General features: G+C 38.9%; 1 protein-coding gene across 2 annotated transcripts in view; it reads right to left on the reverse strand.

Annotated features, from left to right (window-relative positions):
• Nucleotides 1-24,219, reverse strand: part of Tmem131 (transmembrane protein 131) — a 192,204-nt gene that overhangs the window by 32,516 nt on the left and 135,469 nt on the right. Inside the window, exons 20-31 of one of the 2 annotated variants that reach the window (XM_004844395.3) lie at nucleotides 21,042-21,194; nucleotides 20,866-20,941; nucleotides 20,574-20,691; nucleotides 17,920-18,058; nucleotides 17,697-17,806; nucleotides 17,209-17,275; nucleotides 13,156-13,307; nucleotides 4,190-4,332; nucleotides 3,608-3,794; nucleotides 2,322-2,507; nucleotides 1,426-1,584; nucleotides 428-1,026 (exon numbers count right to left, since the gene is read on the reverse strand). In XM_004844395.3, coding sequence (XP_004844452.1) covers nucleotides 428-1,026; nucleotides 1,426-1,584; nucleotides 2,322-2,507; nucleotides 3,608-3,794; nucleotides 4,190-4,332; nucleotides 13,156-13,307; nucleotides 17,209-17,275; nucleotides 17,697-17,806; nucleotides 17,920-18,058; nucleotides 20,574-20,691; nucleotides 20,866-20,941; nucleotides 21,042-21,194 — 2,089 coding nt within the window. The remainder of the gene's footprint in view (nucleotides 1-427; nucleotides 1,027-1,425; nucleotides 1,585-2,321; nucleotides 2,508-3,607; nucleotides 3,795-4,189; nucleotides 4,333-13,155; nucleotides 13,308-17,208; nucleotides 17,276-17,696; nucleotides 17,807-17,919; nucleotides 18,059-20,573; nucleotides 20,692-20,865; nucleotides 20,942-21,041; nucleotides 21,195-24,219) is intronic. The other variant, XM_021258043.2, reaches the window with a different exon arrangement.

Consider the following 24,219-nt stretch of genomic DNA (forward strand, 5'->3'; position numbering starts at 1 on the left):
GTGGGGGTGGGGGGTTTCTAGCCTGTGGCTGCAGCTTGTCAACTCCTGCTCTATGGTAAAGATTGGGTGGGAATCCTATTTTTGAGTTAAAAAAGGCAGATGATCTCCATTTTACTACTCTGTCCAAAATTATTTTAACAACAACAACCAAAAAGCTCTTTATCACAATTCCTTAATCACAGGCAGCTGAAAAGGAAAACAGTAGATGTCCAACAAATTTCTGAGTTTGAGAATCTAAGAAAATCCAAATCTATCTTTTATGACCAATGGATACCTCTATCTGCAGCGTGATAAGGAATTTGATGTCTGACAGTGGACATGAACTTGAGCCAGAGAACACCCCCAGGGCAGCTGTTCCTCCTGACTGCAATCCCAACAGCCCTTGAGAGTGTCTGCTTTCCTGTTAGAGGGAATAGGTGATGGTTACCTTTGCTTTTTGACAGTGGCGATGGAGGCTGCTCTGTAAACACTTCTAGGGGTGGGGAGTCCTGGTGGTCGATGTCTTTGTCCATGGCTTCAATGAGACTGGTGATGTCTGAGTCCTCTGAGCTGTGCCTTGTGCTGCTGGCACGTTCTGGGTGGGAAGGGTGTGTAAGGGGGGCGGGTGACAATTGCTCAGGCTGTGGCTCCTGGTGCTGAGGCACTGGCGGTGGTGGTGGTGGTGGCTGCGAGTGCTGCTCCAGTGGGCTGTGGCCATGGTGCTGGCCACTATGCTGGTTCTGCTTTGCCCCTTTGGACTTTCTGCCTGCTGTGTGGCCCTGGGTCACTGCATTTGCCTCTACGATAAGGGGACTTGCTTTGCCCATAGACTGTGAGGAGGCTGCTTGTGCAGAAGTCCTGCTTGAGGTACTGGAACTGTTTTTGGCTCTGATGGTGTCCACGTCAGCTGAATTTCTATTGCTGTGGCTGCTGTGCTGGTGGACCGATGGGCCACATTGCTTGTGACTCCCTGCACCAGGTCGGGATGATGAGCCACCTGCTCCACAGAAGCCTCTACCATGACTGGGGTCACAGCCGAGGTTCAAGCTGAAAAAAGAACCAATTTCAGATGAGTAAACAGCAACCCACAGAATCTAATATTGAATTTCTTTCACCAGTATGGCCATCACAAAAAGAAACTGAGGAAAAAACCAGCAAGAGACAGGAATAATTGCCACAATCTTCCAGGGTCTATTCTACCTGAAAACTTCTAAATCAAGTCAGTATTCTAACACTTAATCTGTACCAATGTGGTAAAGATACATGTGGCATGAGTGCTTAGTGAGTGAGTGCTGTACACAGAGTACGTATTACTGAGTAATTAGGATTATAGGTTTTCTTTTTTACCCTCTTAAGCAAAGATGAACAGAAGACATCACTTTTTCTTGTAACTATGTCAGCCAGATCTATGTATACTAGAGAACTGACTGTATCATGTGAACGTACTTTCCTTCAGATGAAATGCCGACGATTCTCCTGAGATCAAATGGCCTTCCCATGTCAAAGGGTGGGTTTGAAGCTTCAAAAGACAGTCGCCTTCGAAATGGCTCCCAGATTCCTTGAGCTTCCAAATAGGCTGTTCCAATGACCAGGAGAAAGAGTGCACTGCAGGGGTAAAAGGTGGAGGAGAATCAGGATTGTTAGCACAAGAGTACCAAAATGTACTCTTGTAGTAAATGCAGAGTTTTTGGTAACGTACACTACAACATAAAGAAAAGAGATGTTTAGGACCGTTTTTAATGAACAAGACAAAAAAAAAATTGTTTTGGATGAAAATCTATAAGATGCCATCTTACACAGAGACTTTATATGAAGGAAATAGTTATTTCATCAGAAGAAACACCTGGAGGATAATTTTTTCTTTACTGAGAGGAATGTGAGTTTCAACTCTGGGGCTCTTTTTACTTTAAAGGGTATGTTAGGTAACTATATAAATTATATTTGATTATCTGAAGCACATAATGAGATATACTGAAGAAAAAAGGATCCCGAGGACTTAAAAAATATTTCTAATCATTGTCATGTTGCTGAGGCACACAATTATGTTAAGTAAATCAAGTAACTTTATCTGGTAAATTATAGGTATTTTTCCTTTATGAAATTAATATGTACTTCATTTGTGTAACAAAGTTCAGTGGTTAAAAAAACCTGTTTTTGTATACTGCACCCAAGAAGGGTTTGGTTCAATGACCCACACCAGTAGGTGAGTGTTGTGAAGGCAGAGTTCTGTCTGTTTGCTGTTGCTGTGTCCCAGCACTTAACAGTGACTGGGACCTAGCAGACACGTGATAAGCAGTGTCCAGTGACAAATGAATACCAACCTCCAAAGAAGACACAAGTACCTCATTATTCCTGAGATGATGATGTACAGAGCTAGTTCCCAGTTAGGCCTGGGCAGGGCTTCTGCACAGGTTGCTAACATGTGGTACGGGAGGGACGCATTCAATACGAACACAAACTCAGAGCCACTGGTTGTTACAAACTTTAATTCACGAATAACTCTAGAAGCGGTGAAGTCAGGGGTAAACCTAAGACAGAAGGACAGTAGTAAGGCTAAAGTCTGAAAAGAGATGATAAGCAGATCAGAACTATAAGTCTTGGAAATAAGAACCTGAGTGTGACTTTTTATTCAACTTCCTCATTTTAAGATGAAGTAAGTGTTGTCCCATGAGGTTAATGTACACCTGTGTTCTATGGAGTGATTGGGAAATTACATAAAGAAGAACAACCAGGCCGGGGATTTAGCTCAGTGGTTTCGCCGCCTGCTGCGCAAGCATAAGGACCTGAGTTCGATCTCCGGTACCAAAAAAAAAAAAAAGAACAACAACCATCAGCTTTTCAATATTAATACAGAAAGTAGGGCCAGGGATTTAGCTCAGTGGTTTCGCCGCCTGCTGAGCAAGCTCAAGGACCCGAGTTCAATCCCTGGTACCAAAAAAAAAAAAAGAAAGAAAGTAGTCTGAGCTTTTCCTTATTTTTTCCTTTCCTTTCTCTTTTATCTAGGCTACACTGCCAATAATGCTTTAAAATCCCTAGCCTTTGTGAGTTTTTGTTATTTCCCGCAGTACTGCTTATTGTTACAAGTGTTTTATGTTTTGCTTACTTTAGGCACTTGGAGGAAAATGGTATTATTCCTTCGTGTACTTCTAGGTGTCAAGCACTATGGTTTGGATGTACTAAGATCATGAAATTATTATTCAATTAAGGGGAGAGAGGTTTTCTTACATAAACTTTGTAGCAAAACAAGTAATCAATTAACTGTTAAAATGTGCTGTAACTATTACTGATATAGGCATTAAAACTGTCTTCTGACTGAAGTATTACCTATTATTTACACTCAACCTGCATTGTGGCCAAGGTAGACTTCATAAAAGCATTTTAGGTGTTAACAGCTCTGAGAATAATTTTGAAATTGGTTTCTAAGATTATCTGATCCACTTTGAAGACTGAGAATTTTGACAATTTTAAAAAACAAATATAAAGCTTATATTAGCTGAAGATTATATGAAAAAAATCAAATGAATACATTTGATAATGATCTCTTATTTTGCAAATATGAAAATGTATTTTTGCACAGGACTGAATGACAGAAGTTCATCAGTATACTGCACACTGAGAAAATACTTACAATATGACTATGTCTCTAGAGGCGTTGGCACTTAGTGCAAACTCTTGACAATTAACAACTTTAAAGCCATAGCCCTCACATGCATATCCACTGATTTCAATGGTTTCTATGTGGATTGGAAGTTGTCCTGTATTTTCTACTTTAAAAGTTCTTTTCAATGTGAAATTTGGTTCTCTTAGTTTCAGACCTAAAGGAAAAATAAACCAAGAGTGAGGCTAAATCTTGCTATCACAATAGTACATTATACATTACATACATTCAATATATAATCTTTGCCAGAGATTATGAACCACCCACACAAGCCAAAGAAGTCAATCACTTCTCAGGTTTCATCAGGATGGCAAATTTTACTGTTTTACTTTTTGTACTTAAGAGTACGCCACAAGTAGTGACACTTTCTATCTTTAAAGATTCATGTCAAACAACCCTGAATGGATGATACAGGATATCTTTAAAATCGTAAGCGTTCCTCACTGATACACAGATATGCACAAACAGAAACACTGTTCTTGTTTTTGGCATTATTTGCTGTTAAAAGTAAATGATAAAATTTGTGCTGTGGGCACTGCTGGGAATACTCACCGTCTGTACAATCCTTTAACAATGCTTCTGTGATTTTAAAGCGTAAGGAGCTTCCTGGACCTGGAAGCTTGCCTGCCACCCTCAAGTTCTCGGTTGTTCCTTGTCCTTGGACCATCACAGCATCCATCACGGTCAGGTTATTTCTATGCAAGAACAAGAATTACAGATCTTTCCCCATTAAGTTTGAACAGTCTTTCCTTCTGTAATTTCCACTGTTAATTTCTAAGCCACTACACAGAAATTAATATATTGATTGGGCCTGGGACACATATCTGTAATCTCAGCTACTCAAGAGACTCAGGCAGGAGGACTACAAATTCAAGGCCTACCTGGGTGGCTTAGTGAGACCCTGCCTCATAAAGAGGGTGTTGTGGTGTAGTTCAGTGGTAGAGCTTTTGCTTACATGCCTAACATGCACAAGAGTCTGGGTCAATCCCAATTGCTGTCAACAAGAAATTAATACATTGACCACTCCTGTTCAATATAGTTCTGGAAACATTAGCCATAGCAATTAGAAAAGAGAAAGAAATACAAGGAATAAAGATAGGAGAGGAAGAAGTTAAACTATCATTATTTGCTGACAATATGATACCCTACATAGAAGACCCAAAAAACTCTGCCAAAAGACTTCTAGACTTCATTGACAGATTCAGTAGAGTAGGTGGATACAAGGCCAACACTCAAAAATCAATAGCCTTCTTGTCCACAGATAACAGACTCACTGAGAAAGAAATTAGGGAAACAATTCCTTTCATAACAGTATCCAAAAAAATGAAATATCTAAGAATGAATCTAATGAAGGAAGCAAAAGGCCCCTAAATTGAGAATTATAGCACTCTGAAAAAAGAGATCGAAGAGGATATGAGAAAATGGAAAGACATCCCCTGTTCCTGGGTAGGAAGAACCAATATAGTGAAAATGGCCATACTTCCAAAACTGCTATACAGATTCAATGCAATCCCAATTGAAATCCCAACAGTATTATTCACAGAACTAGAGAAAACAATGCAAAAATTCATTTGGAAACAGTGGAGACCTAGAATAGCAAAAGCAATTCTAGGCAAGACATAACACAATCCTCAACTTGAAACTATACTACAAAGCCACTGTGATAAAAACAGCATGGTACTGGCAAAGAAACAGACCTGAGGATCAGTGGAATAGAACAGAAGATTCAGACACAACTCCAGACACACTCAGACATCTCATCTTTGACAAAGGCACCAACCACCCTCACTGGAGGAAAGATAGCCTCTTTAATAAATGGTGCTGGAAAAACTGGATTTCAACCTGCTACAGATTAAAACTAGACCCATATTTTTCACCATGCACTAAACTAAAATAGAAGTGAATCAAAGATCTAAATATTAAAACAGAAACACTAAACTTTTTGGAAGATAAGTTAGGCAGAACTCTTGAAGATACTGGCATAGGAAAAGACTTTATGAACAAATCCTCAGTAGCATGGGAACTAGCACAAAGAATCAACAACTGGGATCTCATCTTATTAAAAAGCTTCTGCACTGGAATCAGCCCGCTGCAGACAGGCAGGTCTGCCCATGCCCTACCGAGGTCCTGAGTCCCACAGAACACGCCGAATCAGCCCGCTGCAGACAAGGAGGTCTGTGCACGACCTACTGAGGTCCGGAGTTGCGCGGAAGACACCGAATCACCCCGTTGCAGACAGGCAGCCACCTGATTCCACACTACAAAGATGCAGAGGACACCAGACCACCAGACCAAGGTACTGAGTCCCACTGGTCCCGGCCCAGAGGTAGGAGCTTCTGAGCCATCGTCCCACTGTTCCTGGTCCAGAGGAAGGCGCTTCCCGGTCACCATCCCTCCCCGCTGCTCCCAGCCCAGAGGAAAGGGCTTTTGAGCCACCTTTTGTCCCACTGCTCCTGGCCCAGAGGAAGGGGCTTCCGGGCCACCATCCCTCCTACCACTCCTGGCCCAGAGGGAGGGGCTTCTGAGCCACCATGACACTGCTCCTGGTGCAGAGGAAGGGATTTCCCGGCCACCATCCCTCCGGCTGCTCCCAGCCCACAGGAAAGGGCTTTTGGGTCACCATCCCTACCACTGCTTCTGGCCCCTGTCCCACCTCACTCAGCTCGAGGAGGTAATCCGTGCAGGTGCTAACTGCCCCCCACCCCAGTCGAAATGAGAAAACACGTAAATAAGTCTCAAAACCAGACTTCCAGATCACCTACAGCAACCACAAAGGGAAAGGAGATGGAACACTCTGATACTTAACCACCTGGACCCACTGAACTGGCAACCAAAGGGGATATGGAAAAAATGAAATCAGAAATAATTTCTCAGATAACAGGAGAAATTGTGCCCTGTGTGCAAGACATGATTAATAAATCTAGAGAGGAGCTCAGGAACATGATGGAATCCCAACATAAGAAACAAATGGAATCCATAAAACAGACGCAAATAGATTTCCTGGACATGAAAAACTCCACTGAAAGTCTACACAGCAGAATGAGCCAATGTGAGGACAGAATTGCAGATATAGAAGATAAGATTGCAATTAGTGACCAGGAAAAGAAAAATTGCTTCAAAATTATAAGGGAACATGAGAAATCAATCCAGCAGCTGCTAGATGATGCAAAGAAGAATAACATAAGACTGATTGGGCTCAATGAAGAAACAGGGGAGAGTGCAGATGACATAAAAAATCTCTTCACAGAAATAATGGCCGAAAACTTCCCAAGCAGGGGAAAAGAGCTTGACATACAGATAAGTGAGGCATATAGGACTCCAAATAGCCTTGATCAAAAAAAATCTACACATAGGCATATAATTGTTAAGATTCCAGAAACACAACAGAAGAACAAAGTTCTCCAAGCAGTCAGAGAAAACAAACAAATCACATACAAAGGAAAGCCCATCAAAATCACAGCAGACTTCTCAACACAAACCATCAAGGCAAGAAGAGCTTGGAGTGACATATTCCAAGCCCTAAAAGAAAACAGCCTCCAACCCAGATTGATGTACCCTGCAAAACTATCTTTCAAAATGGATGGAGAAATAAGATACTTTCATGACAAAGAACACCTTAGGAACTTCGTGAATACCAAACCAGCACTAAAAGAATTTTACACAATATCCTAGGAACAGACATTGAGGATCACAACCCCAGGAAGCAAAGCAGAATGAACCCATCTGGCATGACAAGAAATTAAATGGAAAGGGGGAGAACCCAACAAAAAGAAAAAGTCATGGCAATGACAAGTCAATACGTTTGAGTTATAACCATCAATGTTAATGGTCTCAATTCACCAATCAAAAGAAATAGACTGGCAGAATGGGTCAAGAAGCAAAATCCAACAATATGCTACACATAAGAAACACACTTAATTCAAAAGGTAACTCACAGACTGAAAGTTAAAGGGTGGAAAACAATACTCCATGCGACAGGAACCTGAAAAGAAGCAGGAGTAGCTATCCTCTTGGCAGATCAAGTAGATTTCAAACCAACACTGATTAAGAGAGATGAAGAAGGACACTACATCCTTGTAAAGGGAACAATCCAACAGGAAGAGATGACAATCATAAATATCTATGCACCAAACACTAGTGCACCCAATTCTATGAAACAAATACTGACGGACATGAAAAGTCCTATATGCACTAATACAATTGTAGTGGGGGACCTCAACACCCCACTGTCACAAATAGATAGATCAACTAGACTAAAAATAAGTAATGAAATACTAGAACTCAATCGAACTCTTGAACAAATGAACTTAACAGATGTTTACAGAGTCTTCCACCCCACAAAATCAGAATACACATTCTTCTCAGCTGCACATGGCTCATTCTCAAAAATAGACCACATACTCACACATAGAACATGTTTAAGGAAGGGCAAAGGAATTGAAGTTATCCCCTGTATATTATCAGACCATAGTGCGATGAAATTGGAGATCCATAGCAAAAGAAACTCAAAACATTTCATAAACACATGGAAATTGAACAACACACTTCTGAATAACCAATGGGTCACAGAGGAAATTAAAGCAGAAATCAGACAGTTCCTTCAGTTAAATGACAATGACAATACAACATAACGGAATCTATGGGACACAATGAAAGCAGTCTTATGAGGGAAATTCATAGCAGTGAATAGGCATATTAGGAAAACAGAAGGAGCCCAACTAAACAACCTGATGCTGAACCTCAAGCTTCTAGAAAAAGAAGAGCAGGACAACCCCAAAGCTCATACAAGGGAAGAAATTATAAAGATCAGAGGAGAAATCAATGCAATGGAGACTAAGAGAATGATACAAAAAAATCAATGAAGCCAAGAGTTGGTTTTTTCAAAGAATCAACAAAATTGATAAACCTTTAGTCAACCTTGTCAGAAAAAGGAAAGAAAAGGCGCAAATCCATGCAATTAGGAATGAAAAGGGTGAAACTACAACAGACCCAGCAGAAATCCAGATGATCATCAATACCTACTTCCAGAACCTATACGCCAATAAGATGGAAAACACAGAAGAAATGGACAGATTCCTAGATACATATGAATTACCAAAGTTGAATGAAGAAGACCTAAAAATTCTGAACAACACAATACCAACCAATGAAATTGAAAATGTAATTAAAAACTTATCACCTAAGAAAAGCCTGGGTCCTGATGGCTTCACTGCTGAATTCTACAAGACATTTAGAGAGGAACTGCTGGCGCTACTGTTCAAACTCTTCAATGAAATTGAAAGGGAAGCAATACTCCCAAATTCATTCCTGGAAGCAAGCATCACCTTGACCCCCAAAGCAGAGAAAGACCCAACTGAAAAAGAGAACTATAGGCCAATCTCACTAATGAACACAGATGCAAAAATCCTTAATAAGATATGGGCAAACAGAATGCAGAAGATCATCAAGAAGATCATACACCCTGATCAAGTGGGATTCATCCCAGGGATGCAGGGATGGTTCAATATACGAAAATCAATTAATGTAATACACTATATCAATAGAGCCAAGGACAAAAGCCATATGATTAGCTCCATAGACGCAGAAAAAGCATTTGACAAAATCCAACATGCATTTATGATAAAAACCCTACAAAAAATTGGAATAGATGGTCTCTACCTCAAACTGATAGAAGCCATCTATGAAAAACCAACAGCCAATATCATACTAAATGGTCCAAAACTGAAATCCTTCACACTCAACTCAGGAACAAGACAAGGATGTCCACTATCACCACTCTTGTTCAATATAGTTCTGGAAACATTAGCCACGGCAATTAGACAACAGAAAGAAATAAAAGGAATAAAGATAGGTAATGAAGAAGTCAAATTGTCATTCTTTGCAGATGACATGATACTCTATATAGAAGACCCCAAGAACTCCACCAAAAGTCTTCTAGACTTAATAACCAAATTCAGTCAAGTAGCTGGTTACAGGGTCAACACAAAAAAATCAATAGCTTTCCTCTACACCAATGACAGACTCACTGAGAGAGAAATAGGGCAAATAATTCCTTTCACAATAGCATCCAAAAAACTGAAATACCCAGGAATCATCCTAACAAAAGAAATCAAAGACCTCTTCTCTGAAAACTATGGCACTCTGAAAAGAGAGATTGAAGATGATATCAGAAAATGGACAGACATCCCCTGCTCCTGGGTAGGAAGGATTAATATAGTGAAAATGGCCATACTTCCAAAACTGCTCTATAGATTTAATGCAATTCCAATTGAGATCCCAGCAGCATACTTCATACACCTCGAGAAAACAATCCAAAAATTCATTTGGAGCAAGAAGAGACCCAGAATAGCAAAAGCAATTCTAGGTAACAGAGACATGGCAGGGGGTATCACAATCCCCAACCTGCAACTCTACTACAAAGCTACTGTGATAAAAACAACATGGTACTGGCAAAGAAACAGGCTTGAGGACCAGTGGAACAGATTAGAAGATGCAGAAACAACGCCAGACACACTCAGCCATCTCACCTTCGACAAAGGAGCCAAACACCCTCACTGGAGGAAAGATAGCCTCTTTAATAAATGGTGCTGGAAAAACTGGGCTTCAACTTGCCAAAGATTAAAACTAGACCTATATCTCTCACCATGTACTAAACTAAAGTCAAAATGGATTAAAGATCTAAATATTAAAATAGAAACTCTGAACCAGTTGGAACAGAGGTTAGGTAGAACCCTTGAAGACATCGGTGTAGGAAAAGATTTTATGAACAAAACCTCAGCTGCCCGTGAACTAGCACAAACAATCAACAAATGGAATCTCTTCTTATTAAAAAGCTTCTGCACAGCAAGAGAAACCACCAGCAGTGTGAAGAGACAACCCACAATGTCGGAAAAAATCTTCACCTGCTCTTCCTCAGACAAAGGTCTACTATCTCGAATCTATAAAGAACTTAAAAAGATCAGACCTCCCAAATGTAAAGACCCAATCCAAAAATGGGCATCTGAAATGAACAGACATTTCTCAGACAAAGAAGTAGAAATAGCAAATAAATACATGAAAAAATGTTCAACATCACTGGTCATTCGAGAGATGCAAATGAAAACAATGCTGAGATTCCACTTCACTCCAGAAAGAATGGCTGCTATCATGAAATCAACCAATAACAAATGCTGGCGGGGTTGTGGGGAAAGAGGAACCCTGCTCCACTGCTGGTGGGAGTGTAGACTGGTGCAAGCACTGTGGAAATCAGTATGGAGATACCTCAAAGAACTAGGACTGGAAGTCCCATTTGACCCTGCTGTTCCACTGCTAGGGATCTTCCCCAAAGAATTAAAAGAATCATACCACAGTGATATATGTGCACCCATGTTCATAGCAGTGCAGTTTGTAATAGCTAAAACTTGGAAATAGCCCAAATGCCCATCAACTGGAGAGTGGATAAAGAAAATGTGGTTTTTTTAATAAAATGGAGTACTACTCAGCCATAAAAAATGAGAAATTAGAGACATTTATAGCTAAGTGGATGCACATTGAGGCAATACTCTTAAGTGAAATAAATAGGACACATATGTGTAAATACTGAATAGTTTGTCTGGTGTGAGAAACTGAAAGTGTAAATAAGGACTAAATGTATAATAGGTAATGTGAAATAGGAAGAAAAGGGGCAAAGGGGAAGGAAGTGGGAGGGCTAGGGGAAAGGATAGAAGGGAACGGGATTAATATGAGAAAATGGAAAAATAGGAACAAAATCTTTGCAAATAGGGAGGAATGGAGGGGTTGAAGGGAGGGCTGGGCAAGGGTGAAAAATAAGAACCAATAGAGACTATGTAAAGGTGCAAATTTCCAATGATGAATGTCATTATATTGTATACCTAAAATGTACCAATGATTAGAAGGAATAACCAATAACGTAAAATAGGAAGAAAAGGTCCAAAGGGGTAGGGGTAGTGGAAGGGGCAGGAGAAAGGAAAGAAGGGAAAGGAAAAAATGATGAGAAATGGAAAAAATGGAAATAAAGTCTTTGTAAATAGGGAAGGGTGGAGGGGTGGAAGGGAGGGCTAGGAATGGGGAAAAAATAAGAACCAAGATGCATTATATAAAGGTACAATTCCCAATGAGAAATGTAATTGTGTTGTATACCTACAATGTACCAATAAAAGAAGTTAAAAAAAAAAAAAAGCTTCTGCACTGCAAGAGAAACCACCAACAGAGCTAAGAGAACACCTACAATGTGGGAAAAAATTTTTTACCAGCTGTTTCTCAGACAAAGATCTACTATCTACAATATATGAAGTACCAAAAAAAAAAAAATCAGCCCCTCAAATATAAAAACTCAATTCAAAAATGGGCATCTGAAATGAACAGACATTTCTCAGACAAAGAAGTAAAAGCAGCAAATAAACATGAAAAAATGTTCAACATCACTGGTCATTCGAGAGATGCAAATGAAAACAACACTGAGATGCCACCTCACCTCAGAAAGAATGGATGCTATCAAGAAATCAAACAATAACAAATGTTGGCGGGGGTTGTGGGGAGAAAGGAACCCTTCTCCATTGTTGGTGGGAGTGCAGACTGGTATAACTACTGTGGAAATCAATATGGAGATACCTCAAAAACTAGGATTAGAGGTCTCATTTGACCCAGCTATTCCTCTGCTGGGTATCTTCCCCAAAGAATTAAAAGAATCATACCACAGTGATATATGCACACCTATGTTTATAGCAGCACAATTTGTAATAGCTAAACCTTGGAAACAGCCCAATTGCCCATCAACTGGAGACTGGATAAAGGAGACGTGTTTTTTTTTTTTTATAAAATGGAATACTACTCAGCCATAAAGAGCGAGAAACTAGAGACATTTATAGCTAATTGGATGCACATTGAGGACATACTCTTAAGTGAAATAAATAGGACACACATGTGTAAATACTGAATAGTTTCTCTGGTGTGAAAAACTAAAAGTGGCCTGCTGTGCAAGCGCAAGGACCAGAGTTCAATTCCCGGTACCTAAAAAGAAAAAAAGAAAAACTAAAAGTGTAAATAAGGATCAAAATGTATAATTGATATTGTGAAATAGGAAGAAAAGATCTAAAAGAGTAGGGGAAGTGGGAGGGGTAGGGGAAAGGAAAGAAGGGAAAAGAAAAAATATGAGAAAAAAAAAGAAAATGGAAACAAAGTCTTTGTAAATAAGGAAGGGTGGAGGTGGTGAAGGGAGGGTAGGGGAATGGGGACAAAATAAGAACCAAGATACATTATGTAAAGGTACATGATCCCAATGATGAATGTAACTGTACTGTATATCTAAAATGTACCAATAAACTTAATGGGAACAAAAAAAGAAATCAGTACATTGAATTTAAGGGTAGAAATTTAAAAATGCACAGAGAAGAGCAAGTGTTTCATTTTTTGGAGTCACATGTGGTACAATAAGATACTATGCATATTTTTGAGTGAGAAACTTAAGGATTTTGATATAAATACTAAAAACCAACCCATACCTACATCAAAGAACCTACCTGACTATGATTAGTGAAGAAACAGTTCTGTTGTGAACTGGAGTAAACTTTACTTGGACAGATTTCTTTTCTCCAGGTTTTAAAATTAGGTTTAAAATGAAATGTCGAGAGGGGCCCTCCGTAAATCCTGTTGAACTCTGCAGAGGATGAACCTGGAATCATTGAGCAGACAAACAGGAGTTATTAATATATTGCCTGGAAAATGTTTTTTCCCTTATCCCACCTGCAGCCTGGGAGACTTCCTCAAATTGATTACGTATGCAAATGATTTAACCTTCACAATTGAGACACTGGTCACCTGGCAACCAGAGCTGGGCACCCAGAGATGAGACTTCGTATCCTGCAAGAAGTCCATAAATGGCTTTGCTCTCAGGTCACCAAAGTCCTCAGTTTTGCACTAGGTGTTTGCTTCTATGCACAGATTTTTTTTTTTGGGGGGGCGGTACTGGGGATCAAATTCAGGACCTTGTGCTTGCCAGGCAGATGTGGCACCACTGAGCTAAATCCTCGGCCACTTATGCACAGATATTTTAAACCTTGACAGGACACATACACAGAAAAGGACACAGACCTAAGGCAAACAACAGCTTGAGGCAGGCACAAAGGAAATATCTGCATAAGCAGCACCCTCAGGTCCTCCTGATGTTGCCCCATCCCTCCCCACAGAAGGAGCCAACTGAGGATGTTAGGTCATGTGTTTTATTTGTAAAAATATCTCTAATTCACACTATTTCTGCTTGAATTTTATTCTGAAAACTAGGCACATAGTTACTGCTTCATAAACACTTGATGATTGAAAGTTTAGAGAATGGTTTAGTTTAGTATCTAAAATCTGACTTTTTGATGGCCAGTAACAAATAAGGTTGAAAAGCTTTGTAAAAAAATTAAAAAACACCCCATGGTTCACATTTAAGATACACTGTTTTGACTGTTAAGTAGAATCGAGCCTAAACATTCAGGCAGGAGGGCTATATGTGACCCCAGCTCTTCACGGCCCTGATGATGCCAGGAAAGTCCCCTTACATGGACAGGTTGCACACCATAACCGATAGGCTAAAATGGATCTTGAAAAGTTAAAGATAAGCTATTTCTTCAACTTCATCTGGTGACAGCAGAAACTTTCACCCCCAGCCTTGGTGCCAAAGAGGTTTGAACAGAACTGGGCTTTCAACATTTTCTGGGCCTTCTGGTGGCAAAGCCTGGGAAATCTACTCATGCCTACTTCCTGGCTTTTGTGCCTTCAAGTGAGGTGGGGTAGCTGCCCTCCCAATTTGGCCAAATTGTGAATATAGTCATTTTTCCATTTTTATAGGTTCTTCTTGTACTCTTGATGACAGGCAGGCAAATCCAGGCAGGGCCCAGATTTAGGACTCTGACCCCACCCCATTTGCCCCCCAGTAAGGGACAGGTCTGTCTAGTTGTATCAGCACAGGTCTACAGATAGCACTTACAGCCATGGACTCTAGGCAGCACAGTACTTCTTAACTCTTGCTTCTGAGGAAAATTTTTCTTCCACATCTTACATTGCTTTCTGTCAATGCCTACTAGGACAACAGAATATTCTGAGTGCTCTAAGGTGCCTGGTTAATAAGCTCTCTTTTAAATATTCTTGGTAATTTATGGATACAATGATATACATGTATTTCCAACAAACACTAGTGAATTTAAACTCTGATAAGGTGGGAAACACTGCAGGGTGATGCAGTGATATCCTTCAGGCTATCACTAAGGTCCAGTTCTCCGAGTGACCTGTGAAGCCTTGGGGATTTCAGAGATCCTTTCAGGGTATTCATGATGTCAAAATTATTTTCACAATAATACTGACATATATTATTTGTATTTTCATTGCACAAGGGAGGGTAAAACTGCTAACCCTTTCCCTTGAATCCGGGCAGTGGTGTCAAACTTCCTGAGTGGCCATAGCATGGTTCACTGCCATGCACTTGTAGTGAGAAAAAGAAAGTCCTTAGCTGGGTATGGTGGCATGTGCCTATAATCCCAGAACTCTGGGAAACTGAGGTGGAAGGATCTCAAGTTTAAGTCCAGCCTGGGCAACTGAGTGAGACTTTATCTCCAAAATATAAAACTAAAAAGTTTAAAAAGTGCAGGGGATATAGCAATAATAAACACTGAGTTTATGAATCTCGTCCTGGGGCTCATGTTCTGTAATACTTTAATAAAAAGGGAAGTATGCAGAGATCAGTCCTCCAACACACACTGGACAGCTTGTGCTGTCCTGAACCACTACTGTATTTGAGACAAAACGAACTAGCTAATGACTATTCAGACTTGAGTATCTGGCAGGCACTTTCATGAAAATAAAGGATTCTGTGCCCTTAAGGAAAACAACGCAAGTATTTGTTGTCAATGATGAAAAGTAAGTTTTTGAGCAAAACCTGGAATTTTGTATAAATTGTATTCACTCCTATGAGCTTGGCAGCTTTCTAGTACTCAACTTTCTGATGAGATTGGTGGCTATATTAATGAACGTGATTTTCTGGATACTGTATAGTTAACTGTGTCAGGATCTGTAAGGTCTGCATATATCAGTGAATCAGTATTTTCCCAGTAATTCATATACAGTATTATGACTAGAAAGACAAGATACTCCTTGTTTCTCCAATTATATGTATCAGGTCAGATTTTCATCAGCTAGTTTCACTAAAAAACTTATGAAAGAATCAATGAAGCACTTATGAAAATCCATCTAGTTTTCATTTTTTATTTTATGTATGTTAAATTGAATAGGCTTATTATTTTAAGTGAATGAAATTAATATATTAAAGACCTCTCAATTTCAATTTTTAATATGCTGAAATATTAATAGAAGTAATTTATATAAACAAGAAATCTCTCTGGGCTCCTTAATGACTCTGAGATGTAATGGAACCCTGTGACCAGATACTGTGAGAATCACAATGCTATGGTACTGTAGAACACTGGTATAGAATTTATCCTAAGCTCCTCCTAGGACTCTTCTGGAATTTTTTATTTAGAATTTCTGAGGTCTAGAGTATTTATTTATTTTCCTACGAAGTGTTCTAGTTCAGTGCATTATATCTTACAAATACTATTTGTATGCAATAAAATAAAAAAGTAATTATTAGTTCATTTATGACTTAAATTGTATTTTTTTTTCTCGTAAAGTTCTGGTTACTGAGCTTTCCTGATCTCCTCCAATAAATCTGTTACACTGGCATTTTATGAATGGGAAAAGCAAAGCATACAGATTCCAAGAGAAAAAAGGCATGATACTAGAATACACAACTGTCTAAATTTCAATCTGGTTTTCCAGCCATTAAAACCAGCCTCTAAAAAAAAAAAAAAAAAAAAAAAAAAGGAGCTGCCATGGGAAAGAACACAGTATTTCAAGAAGTATAAGATATCTGTTTTGACGAGGTTACTGAGCACTTCCTAATGAGCAATGATCATGTGGTAAGACAGTATGGACAAGAGGTCTGGAATCTGAGAACTGGATTTGAATTGGCCAGACTGTAGGGGCTTCAGCTCCAAACACTGTCCTCCTCACTGACATGTCCGCCCACATCAAGGCCTTGTCCTATGAATGGCTAGTGGCTGCTCAGCCTGAATGACAGAGAACAGTCTGGTCTCCTAGACCAATCAGCTTGCATATGTATTTGTGAATTAAGGAGTACCTACTGAGTAAAAAGCTTGGGTACTGTTGTGCCAAGCATGAATACAGCCAGTCATAGGTCTCATATTCATGGGGCTTATACTTTTATTAGAAAGCATTAAGAGACTTAAAATGATCAAGCTCAATATTGTGATACTTACTAAAGACAAATTATGTATTGGTTTATACTTCATTTATATACTCTCAGAATTTCTGGTAGCTTCATGGGCTAATGCCTACAAAGAGGAACCTTCTGCTTAGGGTGCTCAGCGACTTTTCTCAGTTTCTTTTCCCAGTTTCCCTGACTGCCTTAACTTCCTCAGTAGCTTGCCCTTCTGCCAAATTTAAGGGCAGCCAATAGGCTTCTTTCATATTTGCACCAATCACATTACAGAACAGTATTAAGGTTGAATACTTACACTGTTTCTGTAGACTTGGAATTCTAGTGTTCTCAAATCTATCTTTGCCACCTTACTCAAGTTAAACCTAAAATAAAAAATGCACATACATGTCTTGTGAAGTAGCATGAAATCAAAGGGATTATGGACTATATTTTGGACTTTATTTGCAAATTATCTTTTGGCAAGTTTTAGGATCAATATTACAACATTAATAGTCTTCAAATTAAAGGCTATTTACTTTTTAAAAATGTAAATATATGAAAAGTCCTGCCTGTTTTCTCTTTACAAAATTTGGTAGGAGGGAGTTTCACACTGCCTCAAATTGAAAGCTTTTCTAAATGCTGAATGCAGTATGAACCTCCTCACTAGAATCTTCTCTCAACTTTATAGATTTAGAATTTAGTTAAATTAAATCTATTACTGTATCAGCAGCAATAATTTTTAAATGTATAACCAATATAGTACTGTATAGAACATTTTGACCACCTAAACAAAACAATGCTTACCTTGAGACTAACTTATCTACAAAGACTGAAGGGTTGGAATATAAAGCCAGAGGAACAAACTGAACATAGACAGGAACATCTGCAGGATTTTCTAAGGTAATCTCTTCTTCCTTAAACAAAGCAATGAAATGTTAAATCAAAGATTTCTACAGTTAAAAGCAAGAGTAACTACTTTGAATCTTGTTATATAGTTTTACAATCTGATGTTACTTTGAATACTTACTGAGGAGCAGTTTGTATTAGTGAGTGGGAATTTCAAGTGCCGGGGTGAACCAAGTATGGAAGGCCAGGAGAGCTCGGCAGTGATTTTTGATACTATATTTTTCTGAAGGTCTGTATTTACTTCAAATACAGCGCTCAATCTAGAAAAATAATTTGTAAGTCACTATATCAAAATGAGATATTTGAATTGTCTGAACATAAAGAAATTTCACCAGATGTGTATACTTAAGAAAGTTGATTCTGGTCTTGAAATCAACACAGGTTTATTCACTGTCATATTTTCCTAAGCTTTTAAACATAAAGAAATTTCACTAGATGTGTATACTTAAGAAAGGTGATTCTGGTCTTGAAAACAACACAGGTTTATTCCCTGTCATATTTTCTTAAGCTTTTAATGCTACATGATGATGTCTTTATCAAAGGGTTGCCAAAATGTCTATCATTGATTGTATTATTTATTTATTTGGTACTCAGGATTGAACTCAGGACCTTGTGCTTGCAAGGGAGGCATGGTGCCACTGAGCTAAATCCTTGGCTCCCTGTATTGATTTTTGTACTAACTCTGTAAAGGATGACAGACCTTAGGAATAGCTCCAATAGCATCAGTGTAATGGTGTCTAAGTTAAGCCTTTTAAAGGATAAATTCAGTAAAAAAAGCTTGGACTATATTAGATAATATAATTAGAAAAAGCATACATATACAGAAAACATATGATGCAATGGGGGTCCTAAATAATCTTACATGACTAGGGAAAAGATCTAGACCAAACAGCAGGATGTTGGAGTAAAACTAATGAGGTGCCAGTAAACTGCCTGGCATATGGTTTTTACTCCACTCTCACAGAAAAACAAAACTAAATCCTCACATGCAATGTCGATGTCAGTTAAAAAGGTAGAACATTTGCAGGTTTTGAGCAGATAGATGTAAAGTGCTCAGTAACCATTCACGACCTCATTTTAATCTTTCCCTACTTATGACCATTTATAATCCAGCTGTTTTAAACTCGTAACACATTTATAAATGGGGCTAAGGTCTCTGAGACCAAACACTGAAGCCTATTTTAAGTGGAACATGATTGCATTATGAGATTTGGACATTGGCAAGAGTGTAAGTTTTGTAAGGCCAGTAGTAGTAGTTCTTGGTGACATGCATTCTGACAAGATGACATAAAGGCAGGAGCAAGGAGCTTGCTGCACTCACTGTGCCACCAGGGCACAGTGGCACAGGGCAGGATGGTATGGGTGGGGGTGTTGGTCCACAGGGGAAGGCAGGAGTTTTGCTGGTAGGTACAGGGCTCCCTCACTGCTGAGCCCTAACAAGGTATTCGTTCATAACTGGATATTAAACTTGCGCATGGCCTGCATTTCCACTGTGGAGACAGGATGGATACAAAGTGGAGTTTTAATTAGTGTTCTCTTCCTAAGTCTATTAGGAGTCTCTTTGTACCCATTTTAACTGGTTTTCTTTTTTTTGGTACCAGGAATCAAACTCAGGGCCTTGAGCTTGCTAGGCAGGCACTGCAACACTGAGCTATATCCCCTGCTCCCCTTTAACATTTTATTTATTTATTTACTTTTTTGGTACCAGGGATCGAACTCAGGACCTTGCACTTGCAAGGCAGGTGGCGGCACCACTGAGCTAAATCCCTGGCCTTCATTTTAACATTTTAAAGTAAAACTTTAACTTTCTTTTGCCTTAAGACAACTTTTCACAACATATAGAGTTCAGATAACTCTGAGATTTAATCTTTAATGATTTGAGAATTTTATAATACTTGTTAAGTTGGATTTTTTTTTTTTGGAGACAGGGTCTCACTATGTAGTTCAGGTTGGCCTTGAACTCACTACATAGCCGAGGCTGGCCTCAAACTTGTGGCAAGCCTCCTGCCTCAGCCTCCCAAGTGCTGGGATTATAGGCGTATGCCACTGTGCCCACCACAAAGATGGAATATTTTGATTCTGATAAATATATTTCAAATTTGCCAATTAAGAAGACACTTTTCATTACTTGTCATATTATTCTAGAAAAATTCTTTTCTGAAGAATATGAAAAGGCCAGGTTTTTATAATACCAAGTAAATACATCTTTGCTTTTGAATCCAAGTGCAATACTGAGTTGTCATTAGCATATTTTTGACTTGCCAAAGACACAATAGGGAGCCATCTGCGCTGAGGCCTATGTGCCCCCAACAGCCCAGCACTTGGAAATAGATGAGGAAGCTCTTTTCACAAGAAGCAAATGCACATTCATCTTCTGCTCTGAGAACAAGCCCAGAAGAGGAAACATTTTCCTTGCCTTTCACAGAGGTCAGTGAAAGGTAAAAACTACCTTTCTTATGCAAACGAGTGTGTCTAAGGTGAACTCTGTAGTCATCTTACAGAAAGACAATTTCAAATAGTTTTTTTGATTTTAAGGAAATTTCTCAAGTATTGGAGAAAAGAGAAAAATGGTAGTGTGTATTTCTGAGCAACATGTAATTACAATGACAATTTAAGATGCTTCACTAATAACTTTCTGAAGATTAGGCTTATTTTCTTAGCTGTAAAGCAAAATAACCTAATATAAAAATACAGTGACATTCAGAAAGTAATTTATGAGGTGAAATGTTTCAAACTTGTAAAGATCACTAAAATACTTAAAGCAAAACCACTCACCTATGACCTGACTTTTCCTTTATTCCTGTCCATGCTCTGAATAGGCTTTGATGTGAGTCCCAGTCAACATCCCACATATCTTCCTGCATGGCCACCCCAGGCTGAACTTTGGGTTCGGCTGAAACAAGGAAACACAAGTTATGACAGACCTAGCTCCAAACCTAGTTGTCAATTTCCCATCACATGATTTCTATGGTACCAAAAGACAGGGATGAACTTAACAGTGGCAGCCTTTTACTAAGAGAGCATTTGAGGGGAGTGAGACATGAGATGGAACAGTAGAATAACTTACATTTGGATAGAAAAGGCAAGCCAATATAGCAATGATCCCCACACTGCAGTCCAGGATCAAAATAAATGTTTGCAATCTATAAAGAGGCACAGGAGAACTGTGAATCCCAAATCCATACAAGGTCATAATAACAAAGTATTAATGGATGGGAGTTCTCAAGTATAACATTTTCAAACCTTGGACTTTTTTCCTGGCTCCAAGTCTTCCCTATTAGCCCGTAATCGTTTGTAGTAAAATCGCACATCTTCTGACAAAGATCGTATTTGCTGTATCTTTACCTTCTGTGAGAAGGAATTCATAATATTTAAACTCTGATGAACTATTTTCCCCTGAAGGAAGAGAGAAAAAAAAACCACACAAGCTTATTTGTACACAGTCAAATTTTCTTAACATAATATTTCTAGGAAACCACAGCCTAAAGATCTTTAGGATCTAATCAGCTGAAAATATTTAAATTTTAATCGAGCCAAAAAGCCACCCCCCCAAAAAATTCTGAACTTTTTTTTGTTGTTACGGCATACAACAAAAAAAATTCTGAACTTTTTTTTGTTGTTACGGCATACAACAAAAATTGGGGGACAGATCTTTGCAATCTTGTAAAAATGAATTAAAGTAACAACATTCAGTTTCATGTTAACATATTGAAGATGCCAACAAAAAGACAACTTTAAAAGAAACCCACATTATTTTCTTAAAGGAAGTCTTTCCTTTTTTTATTTTTGAAGACAGGGTCTCACTATGCAGTTCAGGCTGGCCTTGAACTCACTATGTAGCCAGGCTGGCTGTGAACCTGTGATGATCCTCCTTCCTTAACCTCCTGAATGCTGGGATCACAAGTATGTGCCACCATGGCTGGGTTACAAGTCTTTCATTTGTAAAAGAAAAATATTGCTTCTGCCACCAAAGAGATATTGTCTTTTAAAAATATAGATTATCAAGTATCTCATGAAAGTAGCATACAGATTCAGTTCTCAAATAATCAACAACTGCCCTTACCAGCTACAAGCTTCTCTTTATTAGGGTACAGTCATGGTTTAGATGTGAAATGTCTCCCCAAATTCCCATTTGTGTGGAAGGTGACTGGATCATGGGGTGCTCTCCTCAGTGGGTGTCTCCATGGCTGAGTTCAGGAGCTGAGTGTGCTGGGCCTGGCTGGAAATGGGCCCCTGGCGGTGTGACTCAAAGCTCTATCTCCCTCCCTTGCTCTTCCCTTCTCAATCTACCTCCTGGTCACCATGGTCAAGCACCTTTTCTTCTACTATGTACAACTCTAAAAATGACAAAATCTCTCTCTTAATACAGTAACACCTCAGTTCCTGAAAGCTTCTGTTTGCAAACCAAAGTGTTTGGAAAAATTTTGCTTCCATTTATAAATTCTGCATCGGAAGATAAGCACAACTACAGCCATCTTCCCCACACAAACACTAATGCAGCCACCTTCCCCTAAACCGTAAAACTAAGTTCATAAACCGAGGCACAACTGTATTTGGTATTAAAAGATTAATGCACAGGAAAGAGCTGAATGATGGTGATGCTGAGACAAGTACTACTCCTTTAGTAATACAGCCTATTGAAAATAAAACACATTTTCTAATCTGTTCCACTGGTCCTCAGGTCTGTTTCTTTCTTTTTTTTTTTTGGTACCGGGGATCAAACTTGGGTCCTTGCACTTGCACAGCAGGCAGCGAAACCACTGAGGTAAATCCCCGGCCCTCAGGTCTGTTTCTTTGCCAGTACCATGCTGTTTTTATCACAGTAGCTTTGTAGTAGAGTTTCAAGTTGGGGATTATAATACCTCCTGCCATGTCTCTGTTATGTAGAATTGCTTTTGCTATTCTGGGTCTCTTCTTGTTCCAAATGAATTTTTGGATTGTTTTCTCAAGGTCTATGAAGTATGCTGCTGGGATTTCATTTGGGATTGCAGGGAATCTACATAGCAATTTTGGAAGTATAGCCATTTTCACTATGTTGATCCTTCCTACCCAGGAGCAAGGGATGTCTCTCCATTTTCTGATATCCTCTTCAGTATCTTTTGTCAAAGTGCTATAATTTTCAGAGAATAGGTCTTTGATTTCTTTTGTTAGGTTGATTCCTAGGTATTTAAGTTTTTTGGATGCTAATGTGAAAGGAATTGTTTGCCCTATTTCTCTCTCAGGGACTCTGTTGTTCGTGTAGAGGAGAGCTATTGATTTTTGTGTGTTGACCTTGTATCCAGCTACTTGACTGAATTTGGTTATTAAGTCTAGAAGACTTTTGGTGGAGTTCTTGGGGTCTTCTATATAGTGTATCATGTCATCTGCAAATAATGACAATTTGACTTCTTCATTTCCTATCTTTATTCCTTTTATTTCTTTTTGTTGTCTAATTACCATGACTAATGTTTCCAAAACTATATTGAACAAGAGTGGTGATAGTGGACATCCTTGTCTTGTTCCTGAGTTTAGTGTGAAGGATTTCAGTTTTGGACCATTTAGTATGATATTGGCTGGTGGTTTTACATAGATGGCTTTTATCAGTTTGAGGTAGAGACCATCTATTCCAATTTTTTGTAGGGTTTTTATCATAAATGCATGTTGGATTTTGTCAAATGCTTTTTCTGCATCTATGGAGATAATCATATAGTTTTTGTCCTTGGCTCTTGATATAATGTATTACATTGATTAATTTGCGTATGTTGAACCATCTCTGCATCCCTGGGATGAATCCCACTTGGTCAGGGTGTATGATCTTCTTGATGATCTTCTGCATTCTATTTGCCAGTATCTTATTAAGGATTTTTGCATCTATGTTCATTAGTGAGATTGGCCTATAGTTCTCTTTTTCAGTTGGGTCTTTCTCTGCTTTAGGGATCAAGGTGATGCTTGTTTCCAGAAATGAATTTGGGAGTATTGCTTTCCTTTCAATTTCATTGAAGAGTTTAAATAGTAGTGGCAGTAATTCCTCTCTAAATGTCTTGTAGAATTCAGCAGTGAAGCCATCAGGGCCCGGGCTTTTCTTAGTTGGTAAGATTTTCATTATGTTTTCAATTTCATTGGATGATATTGGGTTGTTTAGAAGTTTTAGGTCTTCTTCACTCAACTTGGTAATTCATTATGTTTCTAGAAATCTGTCCATTTCTTCTGTGTTTTCCATCTTATTGGTGTATAGGTTCTTGAAGTAGGTACTGTTGATACTGTGGATTTCTGCTGGGTCTGTTGTAATTTCATCCTTTTCATTCCTAATTGCATGGATTTGGGCTTTTTCTTTCCTTTCTCTGATAAGGTTGGCTAAGGGTCTGTCAATTTTGTTTGTTCTTTCAAAGAACCAACTCTTCGCTTCATGTATTTTTTCTATTGTTCTCTTAGTCTCCACTGC

The sequence above is a fragment of the Heterocephalus glaber genome, unplaced genomic scaffold, assembly GCF_053883595.1.
Source record: "Heterocephalus glaber isolate CG9 unplaced genomic scaffold, H.glaber_assembly_v1.0 deba00000470, whole genome shotgun sequence".
In the NCBI taxonomy this organism is placed as follows: domain Eukaryota; kingdom Metazoa; phylum Chordata; class Mammalia; order Rodentia; family Bathyergidae; genus Heterocephalus; species Heterocephalus glaber.